This window comes from Manis pentadactyla, chromosome 10 (assembly GCF_030020395.1).
Source record: "Manis pentadactyla isolate mManPen7 chromosome 10, mManPen7.hap1, whole genome shotgun sequence".
NCBI lineage: Eukaryota > Metazoa > Chordata > Mammalia > Pholidota > Manidae > Manis > Manis pentadactyla.
The window spans coordinates 56,704,589-56,717,133 of NC_080028.1; the positions used below are offsets into that span (position 1 = coordinate 56,704,589).

Genomic DNA, 12,545 nt, shown 5'->3' on the forward strand with positions numbered 1-12,545 from the left:
CAGCAATCAAGTATGAGAAAGATCAGTGCACCTCTATGTTTATCGCAGCACTGTTTACAATAGCCAAGAATTGGAAGCAATCTAAATGTCCATCGATAGATGAATGGATAAAGAAGAGGTGGTACATATACGCAATGGAATACTACTCAGCCATAAGAAAAGGGCAAATCCAACCATTTGCAGCAACATGGATGGAGCTGGAGGGTATTATGCTCAGTGAAACAAGCCAAGCAGAGAAAGAGAAATACCAAATGATTTCACTTATCTGTGGAATATAAGAACAAAGGAAAAACTGAACGAACAAAACAGCAGCAGAATCACAGATCTCAAGAATGGACTAACAGGTACCAAAGGGAAAGGGACTGGGGAGTATGGGTGGGTAGGGAGGGATAAGGGGGGGAGAAGTAGGCGGTTATTAAGATTAGCATGCATGGGGGGTAGTAGAAAAGGGAGGGCTGTACAACACAGAGAAGGGAAGTAGTGATTCTACAACATTTTGCTATGCTGATGGACAGCGACTGTAAAGAGGTTTATAGGGGGGAGCTGGTATAGGGGAGAGCCTAGTAAACATAACATTCGTCATGTACGTGTAGATTAGTGATAACAAAAAAAAAAAAAAAAGTTCCTGTGTGGTAACCTCCAATGAGTTCTACACAAGGGTATAAAGGGCATATAAAAGTGTAGGCAAAGGATCTGTTTGTGTTTATACAGAGGATCAAAGCCTAATTGGGTACCCCGAAAATGAACTAAGATATGATATGAAAGAGAACTTCCAACATCAGCACTCTCTGGAAGACTCATGCCAGAAGATGATCATCAAAAAACCCCAACAAAGATCCATGCAGTGCTACAGCTGTAGATGCACTCATCCCACCAGTTCCTGGACTTGCCATGGGAATGAAGGAGATATCTAAGCTGGCCTGTGCATACAGTAAAACAACAAATTTGACTGGATCTATACTGTTGAAACTCAACCAAGAATTAGGAGAAGTGCAAATTGTAGCGCTCCAAAATCTTACAACCACAGACTATTTACTGTTAAAAGAACATAAGGGATCTGAACATTCCCCAGGAATGGGTTGTTTTAATTTGTCTGATTTCTCTCAGACTGTTCAAGTTCAGTTGGACAATATCCACCATATCATAGGTAAGTTTTCACAAATGCCTAAGGTGCCTAACTGGTTTTCTTGGTTTCACTGGAGATGGCTGGTAATTACAGGTATGCTTTGGTTATGTAACTATACTCCTATTATGTTAATGTGTGTGTGCAATTTTAGTAGTAGCTTAAAACCTATACATGCTGAAGTTACTCTACAAGAAGATATGTCAAAGAAATAATCAATCTTCCCATGTTTTCTTCCGCCTGCTACTTCTATAGCTTTTCTTCTTCCTTCCTAATTACAACCCTTAAATAGATTTCGTGCCTCATATCAAATTTACCGAGTATCATAATTCTTCCAAGTGGTAAAGATACCTCAAGACAAATGCTGGGCATAGAAGCCACAGGGCATAAATATGCAAAGAAATAAAAAGCTAACCATTTCAAACAATAAGGCTTCTCTCTCACTTACCAACTTAACATTTCCCTGTATGGCCCCGGAAGATGACTGGTTAGCCAGAGACGGGTAAGATTCCTCAAGGGACGTACAACCTAAGACAGGCACAGTCACAGGGGGGTCATCAGGTGAGAAATTGGGGATCAACCGAGGTGAGGCTTAGAACCTCACCCCCCCCGTTCTGAGAGAAATCTTCTGCATACGTGGATGTTTTATTGCCCTTGTCTAGCTTGGATTAACAGATAGTCTACAGGCACACATCTGATCATCTACATTTGCTCTCTTACAACACTAAACTATGTTTTCTACCTTTATCTTGTATCTACCTACCACTTCAGCATTTTATTAAAAATAATAATAATAAAGAGAGAAGTGTGGTATCCACATATAAATCAAGTATAAAAATCAAATGAGTATTCATATTTGAACTGACTGTTTATAGTTCATAATGCATGAGCTAAACCAAAAGTTTCTGTGATGACTGCCCTTGTACTGTTCACTATGTAACTTATTCACTATGTAAGAATTTGTTCTCCATGTAAGAACTTGTTTGTTATGCCTCAGAAGATTGGAGACTGACGAAAATTAGACTTGGGGTGGATTAATGATTGTGCATTGAGCATTGACTCCCCTATACAGAATTTTATTGTTGTTAACAACCATTTGATCAATAAATATGAGAGATGCCCTCACAGACAAACAAACAAACAAAAAAAGTACACACTTCCAATGGTAAAATAAATAAGTAACTGGGATGTAATGTATAGCATAAGGAATATAGTCAAAATATTGTAACAACTTGGTGTGGTGATAGCTGGTACCTAGAATTATCATGTATATAAATATTGAATCACTATGCTGTACACCTGAAACTAATGTAATGTAATACTGTGTGTCAACTACCCTTCAATAAAAAATAATTATCTACAAAAAAAAAAAATCCATGAGTCCAATAATAGAAGAAATTTTAATCTAAATGGTAGTTTCTTCCTAAAAATAAAGACTTTATAGGATTAACCTCACAGCCTCAAAAATGGTGCCAAAGTTTAATGCTTTCATTGCTTAGATTATTTCCAATGAAAGAATTTTTAATGTATTATAAAATATTTTAAAATACAGACTTCAATAGGCAAACTGATAGTCTCTTAAGTCAATCTATGTTATTGTGGCATAATTATAATACAGCTTCTGAGATCAGTCTTGTGATTCTGTTATGATAGAAGAGAATGATGAAGAAATTTTGCATATGTATTAAGGTTCCTAGTTAGCTGACTTGAGTTAATCAAAGGGGGAGTATCCTGAGTGGGTCTGATCTAATCACATGAGCCCTTTAACAGAGAGCTTGGAAAACACATTTTCCAGCCTCTCTTGCAGCTATGTATGGGCATATCCCTAAAGTTCTTACCAATAGAATATGAGCAAAAGTCTTACATGCCTTGTTTAAAAAGGAAATTTGCTTGCCCTCTACTTCTCTTCCTGCATCCCATAGGGCTTAATGAGGTCAATAAAGTCAGCCAGCTTTAATCGTTAGGACAAGTGTGATAAAAGATGGCAGAGCACAAAAGGGAAAGAACCTAGATTTCTGGCTAGAGGAAAGCATGACTATCAACTCTAGATTGTTACATGAGAAAGATGTTAAATTTTGATGTTCTCTGGGCCACTTTAGAGTCTTTATTATAACAGCTTACCCTGTATGTTAATGAGCCCTTCAACATCATTCACTCCAAGGTCACACAATTATAATATGAAATGAAGATACTATAAATCCTACCTTTGTAATGCAACTTTTATGTTATGTGGGTATAAGAGTACTCTGGAAAATTCTAATACAGACCTTCTGGCTTCTAATGTGTGATGGCTTATTCAGTCTTTTTCAAGTTCACCAGACAATGACAAAAGATAAAAGTATGCTAAGAAAATCTTTGTGCCCTTACTAATCCAGAAAGACGGGAGTGTCTCTCAGTATTTGCCAATTAATCTGTTCATCACAGAAGGAAGTGGAGAGACAAACAGTTTAAAATACTTGCAAGGGAAGAGAGAAGTTAGAGAGCTATGGGTTTTGGAAGACACTCAACAGAGTAGTTAACGGGTTATAACTACAAGGTCCCAATGTCTTCTAAAAGACCTTACTTAGTTGCCAGTGTGTTCAGGCGCGATGACTCAGTTTCTGTTTCCCTGAACATCAATCCCAGAGTCTGTATAATTTCAATGCATGCCCTAGATAACAAACAGAAAAAAGCACAGAAGTGGCATGATTTCACTGCAAGTGCAGAATTCCGCAAAGTCAGTAATCCTAGATAGACTTGCACTCAGATATCCATGTAGAAAAAAGTACAAGAAGGAAATTCTGTATATCAGCATGGGTTAAATGCCTACCCTGTGATTGCTACATAGTAAGCACTCAAACGTTTTTGTTGAATGAATGAATAAATAGCTGGATGTCATTTTCATATTGTTTTTGTGTGTGTGCTTATGTTTTTTCCAAAATTTTTATCTTGACCACACTGTTTTAAAAATATTTTTGATAATTTTTCAAGTAGGTAATATTAGGCTCAAAATTTCAAAGGTGAAAAAGGAAATAGAGTGACAGATGTGTTTCCTCCAGACATCCAATTTTTTTTCTTTTGGGGCAGCTCGTATTATCAGTTTCTTGTATATTCTCTTTAAATATTAGAACAAATGAGTGTTTTTAAAAATCTATGTGAAGCAAAACTTGAAATCCCCTTAATCATTAATACAGTATATATTTTCTCCAAAACCTTCCATTTATCTTTAACACCATAGGGAAAAAGTATCTATGATTATCCAGTTAGTACTTACACTAGCTCACCAGCCCTTTCACTTTTATTTTGAAGTGCATTCTTATCCTTTGACTCTGGCAAGTACTCATGAAGTTTGTTCACTAGGAAATAGAAAAGGTCACTGCTCTGTGAAAGCAAGCAGGAAAGAAGATGATAATTAAGGTATCAGTAAAATTTTATACCCTTACATAATAAAAATGAAGAAATGATTTATTCTCTGGTTAGGGAGGAAGTGAATTATAATATCTCTTATTAATACTACTATAACCTACATTGAAAAGAACTTTTACTTATAACCAGGAAACCACCACTGTTCTGGTGAACAGAGCTAGAGATAAAGCCTAGGGATGACACTGGGAGGTGCCTTCTAGGCCTGGCTTGACCATTAATATTGAAGATCATCCAGAAGTAGGTATGTAATCTCAGGAAGTCATTCAGTCATCTTAGAATAATATATTAAATGGGAGCTACTGTAATTCCTGCCTTTCCAAAGTAATTTGGCCTTTGTGAGGATATAATGAAGTAATGCCTAGAAAAGCGCCCATTTAAAAATGTTTACTAATACAACAAATGTACAGCTCTGGTGTAGTCTATGAAGATGAAGCACAATCATATTCATACTTATGTTAATATAGTGGAACTGCAGATTGCCATCTCTGTCAAAATAAAACATTTATTCAAGAGTGGGAGAACCAATTTTTTTTTGTTCCTGTCCAGTCTTAGGAGATAAATTAAGTGTGAAATAAGCACTGGCCCATGAAATCAGGCAAGTTGGTTCTAATGAGAAATATAATGTAATTGCTTCTCTTTCTGTTCCTCTATTCATTTTTTTCCCTAGGACTTCTGTATACTAGTAACAACTTAGACTTTGTTTAAACAGGTTTATGCATTCCCTTATTTAGCTGATAATGGAATGCAAAGAGGCTGAGGATGGCAGGTGGAGAAGGGGACTACAGGAGGAGAAGCAGGATGTACAACAGCCCCTCTCAGAAGTGTTGGGGTTTACCCAATACCCTGACAAGTGAATGTGGTGACTTTACACACTGACTCCAGTGCCAGGTTCTTTGAGTTCAAGTCGCAGCTTTGCCATGGGTTATCTGTATGACATTTGACAAATTACTTATACACTCTGTGACTCAGTTTCTTCATCTCTAAAATGGAGTTAATGTCACCTCAAGGGTTGATGTCAGGATTAAATGAGATAGTATTATAAAGCCTGAACAGTGCTTAGCATATCATAAGTGCTTAATAAATATCAGTTATTATGATCTCCCACTTTTTCAAAGGTTTAGGAATTTTCACTCTTAAAATATCTTTCCCAACAAAGATCCACGCACTGCTACAGCTGTAGATGCACTCATCCCACCAGTTCCTGGACTTGCCATGGGAATGAAGAAGGAGATATCTAAGCTGGCCTGTGCATACAGTAAAACAACAAATTTGACTGGATCTAGACTGTTGGAACTTAACCAAGAATTAAGAGAAGTGCAAATTGTAGCGCTCCAAAATCTTACAACTACAGACTATTTACTGTTAAAAGAACATAAGGGATGTGAACATTCCCCAGGAATGGGTTGTTTTAATTTGTCTGATTTCTCTCAGACTGTTCAAGTTCAGTTGGAAAATATCCACCATATCATAGAAAAGTTTTCACAAATGCCTAAGGTGCCTAACTGGTTTTCTTGGTTTCACTGGAGATGGCTGGTAATTACAGGTATGCTTTGGTTATGTAACTATACTCCTATTATGTTAATGTGTGTGCGCAATTTTAGTAGTGGCTTAAAACCTATACATGCTGAAGTTACTCTACAAGAAGATATGTCAAAGAAATAATCAATCTTCCCATGTTTTCTTCCGCCTGCTACTTCTATAGCTTTTCTTCTTCCTTCCTAATTACAACCCTTAAATAGAATTCGTGCCTCATATCGAATTTACCGAGTATCATAGTTCTTCCAAGTGGTAAAGACACCTCAAGACAAATGCTGGGCATAGAAGCCACAGGGCATAAATATGCAAAGAAGTAAAAAGCTAACCTTTTCAAACAATAAGGCTTCTCTCTCACTTACCAACTTTACATTTCCCTGTATGGCCCCGGAAGATGACTGGTTAGCCAGAGACGGGTAAGATTCCTCAAGGGAGGAACAACCTAAGACAGGCACAGTCGCAGGGGGGTCATCAGGTGAGAAATTGGGGATCAACAGAGGTGAGGCTTAGAACCTCACCCCCCCGTTCTGAGAGAAATCTTCTGCATACGTGGATGTTTTATTGCTCTTGTCTAGCTTGGATTAACACATAGTCTACAGGCACACACCTGATCATCTACATTTGCTCTCTTACAACACTAAACTATGTTTTCTACCTTTATCTTGTATCTACCTACCACTTCAGCATTTTATTAAAAATAATAATAATAGAGAAATGTGGTATCCACATATAAATCAAGTATAAAAATCAAATGAATATTCATATTTGAACTGTTTATAGTTCATAATGCATGAGCAAAATCAAAAGTTTCTGTAATGACTGCCCTTGTACTGTTCACTGTGTAACTTATTCACCATGTAAGAATTTGTTCTCCATGTAAGAACTTGTTTGTTATGCCTCAGAAGATTGGAGACTGACGAAAATTAGGCTTGGGGTGGATTAGTGATTGTGCATTGAGCATTGACTCCCCTATACAGAATTTTATTGTTGTTAACAACCATTTGATCAATAAATATGAGAGAGGCCCTCACAAACAACAAAAACAAACAAACAAACAAAAAAAGTACACACTTCCAATGGTAAAATAAATAAGTAACCGGGATGTAATGTATAGCATAAGGAATATAGTCAAGATATTGTAACAGCTTGGTATGGTGATAGCTGGTACCTAGAATTGTCATGTATATAAATGTTGAATCACTATGTTGTACACCTGAAGCTAATGTAATGTAATACTGTGTGTCAACTACCCTTCAATAAAAAATAATTATCTACAAAAAAATATATATATATATATATATCTTTCACCTACCCACAACAATGTGAAAGAATCTCAAAATTATTATGCCTAAAGAAGCTGGACACAAAAGAGTACACAGTATACAGTTCCATGTAGGTGTAATCCTAGAACAGGCAAAACTAATCTGTAGTGACAGAAAGTATACTAGTTGCTTGAGGCCAGAGATGGGAGGCAAGTGACTACCAAAGGGCATGAGGTAGCCCTTTTGGAGGTGACAAAAATATTCTAAATCTTAATTGGGTAGTGGTTATACAGGTATAAGTATTTGTCAAAATGCTTCAAACTGTACCCTTAAAATGGGTGCATTTATTATATGTAAATTATACCCCCAATAATTTCTCCAAAGAAGATATACAGGACAGCTACATGTAAGAGAATGAAACTGGATCATTGTCTAACCCCATGCACAAAAGTAAACCCTAAATGGATCAAAGATCTGAATGTAAGTAATGAAACCATAAAACTCTTAGAAAAAAACATAGGCAAAAATCTCTTGAATATAAACATGAACAACTTCTTCATGAACATATCTCCCCAGGCAATGGAAACAAAAGCAAAAATGAACAAGTGGGACTATATCAAACTAAAAAGCTTCTGTACAGCAAAGGACACCATCAGTAGAACAAAATGGCATCCTACAGTATGGGAGAATATATTCATAAATGACATATCTGATAAGAGGTTGACATCCAAAATATACAAAGAGCTCATGCACCTCAACAAACAAAAAGCAAAAAAAGCCAATTAAAAAATGGGCAGAGGGGCTGAACAGACACTTCTCCAAAGAAGAAATTCAGATGGCCAACAGGCACATGAAAAGATGCTCCACATCGCTAATCATCAGAGAAATGCAAATTAAAACCACAATGAGATATCACCTCACACCAGTTAGGATAGCCACCATCCAAAAGACAGACAACAACAAATGTTGGCGAGGATATGGAGAAAGGGGAACCCTTCTACACTGCTGGTGGGAATGTAAATTAGTTCAACCATTGTGGAAAGCTGTATGGAGGTTCCTCAAAAAGCTCAAAATAGAAATACCATTTGACCCAGGAATTCCACTTCTAGGAATTTACCCTAAGAATGCAGCAGCCCAGTTTGAAAAAGACATATGCACCCCTATGTTTATCGCAGTACTATTTACAATAGCCAAGAAATGGAAGCGACCTAAGTGTCCATGAGTAGATGAATGGATAAAGAAGATGTGGTACATATACACAATGGAATATTATTCAGCCATAAGAAGAAAACAAATCCTACCATTTGCAACAACATGGATGGAGCGAGAGGGTATTATGCTCAGTGAAATAAGCCAGGCGGAGAAAGACAAGTACCAAATGATTTCACTCATCTGTGGAGTATAAAAACAAAGAAAAAACTGAAGGAAGAAAACAGCAGCAGACTCACAGAACCCAAGAATGGACTGTTACCAAAGGGAAAGGAACTGGGGGGTATGGGTGGGAAGGGAGGGATAAGGTTGGGGGGAGAAAAGAAAGGGGGCATTACTATTAGCAGACATAATGTGGGGGAGGGGAGGGGGAGGGCTGTACAACACAGAGAAGACAAGTAGTGATTCTACAGCATCTTACTACGCTGATGGACAGTGACTGTAATGGGGTATGTGGGGGGGATTTGGTGATGGGGGGAGTCTAATAAACATAATGTTCCTCATGTAACTATAGATTAATGATACCAAAAAAAAAAAAAGGCGGACAGTAACAATTTTTGGTGAGGCTGTGGAGAAATTGGAATCCTCAGACATTGCTGATAAGAAAAGTAAAATGGTGCAGCCACTTTGGAAAACAGTTTGGCAGTCCCTTTGTCCATCTGGTAAAATAGAGTTTACCAGATGACCTGAAATTTCAATCCTAGGTATCTACCCAAGAGAAATTAAAACATATGTCCACAAAAAAAAAAAAAAAAAGATATACATATGGCTGATAAGTCCATGAAAAAAATGCTCAGTACCACTGATCATTAGGGAAATGCAAATCAAAACTATGAGATATCACCTCACACCCATTAGGATGGCTCCAATAAAAAAATCAAAAAATAATAAATGTTGACAAGAATTTGGAGAAACTGGAATCCTTGTGCACTGTTGATGGGTACGTAAAATGGTATAGCTTCTGTGAAAAACAGTACAAAGATGCCTAAAAAAAATAAAAATTAAATTACTGTGTGCTTCAGCAATCCCGCTTCTGGGTACACCCCCAGAAGAATTGAAACATGGAAGCAACGCAAGTGTCTATCAGTGAATGAATGGATAAGTAAAATGTGGTATATGAGTACATGGAGAATTCTGACATGTGCTACAACACTGAAGAACCCAGAAGACATTATGCTAAATGAAGTAAGCCAGTCACAAAAAGACAAACACTGGGTGACTCCACTTACATGACATACTTAGAGTAGTTAAATTCATAAAAGCAGAAAGAAGAATGATGGTTGCCGGGGGCTGGAGGAGGAGGATATGGCAAATTATTGTTTAGGGAATAAAGTTTCAGTTTTGCAAGATGAATAGTTCTGGAGCTGGATGGTGGTGATGGTTGTACAGCAAAGTAATGTACTTAATAGCATTGAGTCATATACTTAAAAATGGTTAAGGTGGTAAATTTTATCTTATGTGTATTTTACCGCAATTTTAAAAAATGTTGAAGAAAAAAGAAACCTCATGGAGAAAGAATAGAGTTAAGAAGGAACATGAATAGAGAACTCTATTCATTCATTCATTCTCTGAATACATAACTGTTGGTTGCCAGCTATGTGGCAGGTGCTATGCTAGGTAATAAGATAACGTCTTGAGCAAAACAGACAGACAGACAGACATGGTGTCTATACTCCTAAAGCTTACAGTTTTTGTCAACCTATGAAAAAGTATTCTCACAATTTAAAATTTTGCTTGTAATAAAATTATAAGGAAAGATTACCCAAAAGAAATTATATCCCATAAAGCTGATTTTAAAAAGGGAAATTACATATATATATGTGTGTGTGTGTGTGTATAGTTTTGTATGTATTTGAAATTTTTTATTTATATAAATTTATTGTATATCCAATTTTCCATCATCATTCACAGGAACCAAAACTTAGAGATACTTCTAATCTCCCCACCCAAGTGTGGGTTCCTAAGGGAGCTTCACATGTTATGTTCTCCAAGGAGTCCAGCACAAAGTTGGAAAACCACTGCCTAAGCTTAAGGCTATGGTAGCCATTTAAGTAAAAAAGCCCCTGAAATAAGGGGGAAAAATATTGACTCTTATTAGTTTTATATGTTAACTTTGGGTAAGTGAACATGAGACTAGATCTTGGCTGCGGATTGGAGGGTGAGAGCACAAGGCTCCGAGGTCCCCACGGCATGGTGGTGGGAGCGGCGCAAGATACCCCACTGTGGTGTGGGAAGACCCCAGACAGGGAGACTGCCCGGGCCTGTTACTTCCGTCTCCATCCACGTTGGCTTTCCATTTCTGACAGCTGAGTGCTCAAGACCTATTTTAGTCCATCTAAGGACATTACATTAAAGAACAGCTGCGGTATTTTCAAGTACGAAACAACATAAAGGTTTCATTCCTAGAATTTTGATCGGGTTAATTTTTCACAAGAGAAAATATATTTTCAGTTCACTAAGAATTGACTGTGGGACCTGGTGAAAACATGGCATTGTGGTAGGCCTTAGGAAGAGTACAAAGATGAGGAAGACATATATGCCTGTCCTGAAGACGCTTATAGGTTACTGTGGTAAATAAGAAAAACGTGCCAATAATTATAGTAAAAGGGACAAAGTGCTAATTCTTGAGGGTAGGAACTGTATCTTAAGCATGTGTGCGTTTCTAATGTTCCTGTTAACATGCTTAGCACAGAACAGGCCTGCAGTATATGTTTGTTGAATGGTTAAAGAGGAAGTGCTCTGACAGTTGCCATGGAACTGCATTCATTGCCCAATACAGTAGCTACTGGCCGCGTGTGGCTATTTAAATTTAAACTGATGAAAATTTTTAAAAATTAAAATTTCACTTCCTTAATTACCAGCCACATTCAAGTGTTTAATAGCCACACGTGGCTACTGGCTACTTTAATGAACAATACAGATTATAAAACATCAAAGAAAGTTCTATGGCACAGAAGTGCCATAACAAATCAAAAAGGGTAAGGTACCCAAATCCCTCTGAAAATGACTGGAAAGGCAGAAGAATAGCATCTGAGCCAAGCCTTGAAGAATGACTGGGTAGTATTTTAACAGGAGAAAACAGAAGGAGTATCCTAGAGAAAGCAAGCAGCAGGGGAAGCCATAGAGGAGCAGGAAAGGACAGGGTGTTTGAGCCATTCCACATGGCCTGAACTTCTAGAAGAAAGAGGTGAGGGTGTTGAAGTGGTGGGTTGAGTAAGTTAGGCCCAGTTTTCTTTTTTTTCTCTGCATCCTTTTGTTTCACACCCGAGGCCACTTGTATCTGGCCCATTTTAAGATTGGAGAGGCTTAACCTCCAGACCAACACTGGTGTTCAACATCAACACCATCTTCCTAGTCTAATCCTTAGGTGGTATTTCGATTCTCCTACTAGACATCTGCTTTAAATCCAGTCCTCTCATATGCCTAGTTTGTCTAAGTGGACTTCTCCCTTGGGCCTGTGCTGAGTCCTTTGCCAGACCTGTCCCAGCTACTGGCTTTACTCTTGACAATCTTTATATCCTTGCCTGCATTCCATGAAGACCCTTTTTCAAACCCTAAATAAGCAGTTCTCCCTGGTGCCAAATGTCTGTGTAGACATCTGGGTTAATGAACCCACATGCTGAAATGTCCTGATACTTCATTTTTGCACATCCTCTATGAAGAGGTCACTCTTACCTGTGGACAGTAGGCCTTCTCTGTGAGCACCTACAGCTGGATTCGTTCTCCAGTGCCTGCCCTATGCAAATGCTGGCCCCTTCCTGATAACCTGCCCTGGTAAAATAAAGGCCATGCCTGTTCAACTTTGGGCTCTGATAGAGGCCATTGGTGGAGAGCCTTAGCTGCCAAGCCCGAGTGTTTGTACTGAACTAGTAAAGAGACCCATAATAGGCATTTGAGTGAGCAAGGCCACATATAATGAGTTATAGATTAAACTGGTACCATGTGTGGGATGGAGTGGAGAGATTTATTTGGGTGAGAGGTAATACCATTTTCTTTAGTCTTCCTACATGAAC

At 37.9% G+C, this 12,545-nt stretch overlaps 1 protein-coding gene and 2 long non-coding RNA genes across 4 annotated transcripts in view; 2 read left to right on the forward strand and 1 right to left on the reverse strand.

Moving 5' to 3' along the window:
* LOC130679095 (uncharacterized) overlaps positions 1 to 12,545 on the forward strand; it is a 173,400-nt gene that overhangs the window by 74,130 nt on the left and 86,725 nt on the right. The window lies entirely within an intron of this gene.
* The window catches only part of LOC118917291 (uncharacterized), a 56,383-nt gene that overhangs the window by 25,151 nt on the left and 18,687 nt on the right, over positions 1 to 12,545 (forward strand). The window lies entirely within an intron of this gene.
* Positions 1 to 12,545, reverse strand: part of C10H12orf56 (chromosome 10 C12orf56 homolog) — a 106,705-nt gene that overhangs the window by 17,287 nt on the left and 76,873 nt on the right. The window contains exons 7-8 of one of the 2 annotated variants that reach the window (XM_036894932.2): positions 4,377 to 4,483; positions 3,687 to 3,773 (exon numbers count right to left, since the gene is read on the reverse strand). In XM_036894932.2, coding sequence (XP_036750827.2) covers positions 3,687 to 3,773; positions 4,377 to 4,483 — 194 coding nt within the window. Of the gene's footprint in view, positions 1 to 3,686; positions 4,328 to 4,376; positions 4,484 to 12,545 lie in introns of those variants that run through there. The other variant, XR_008992064.1, reaches the window with a different exon arrangement.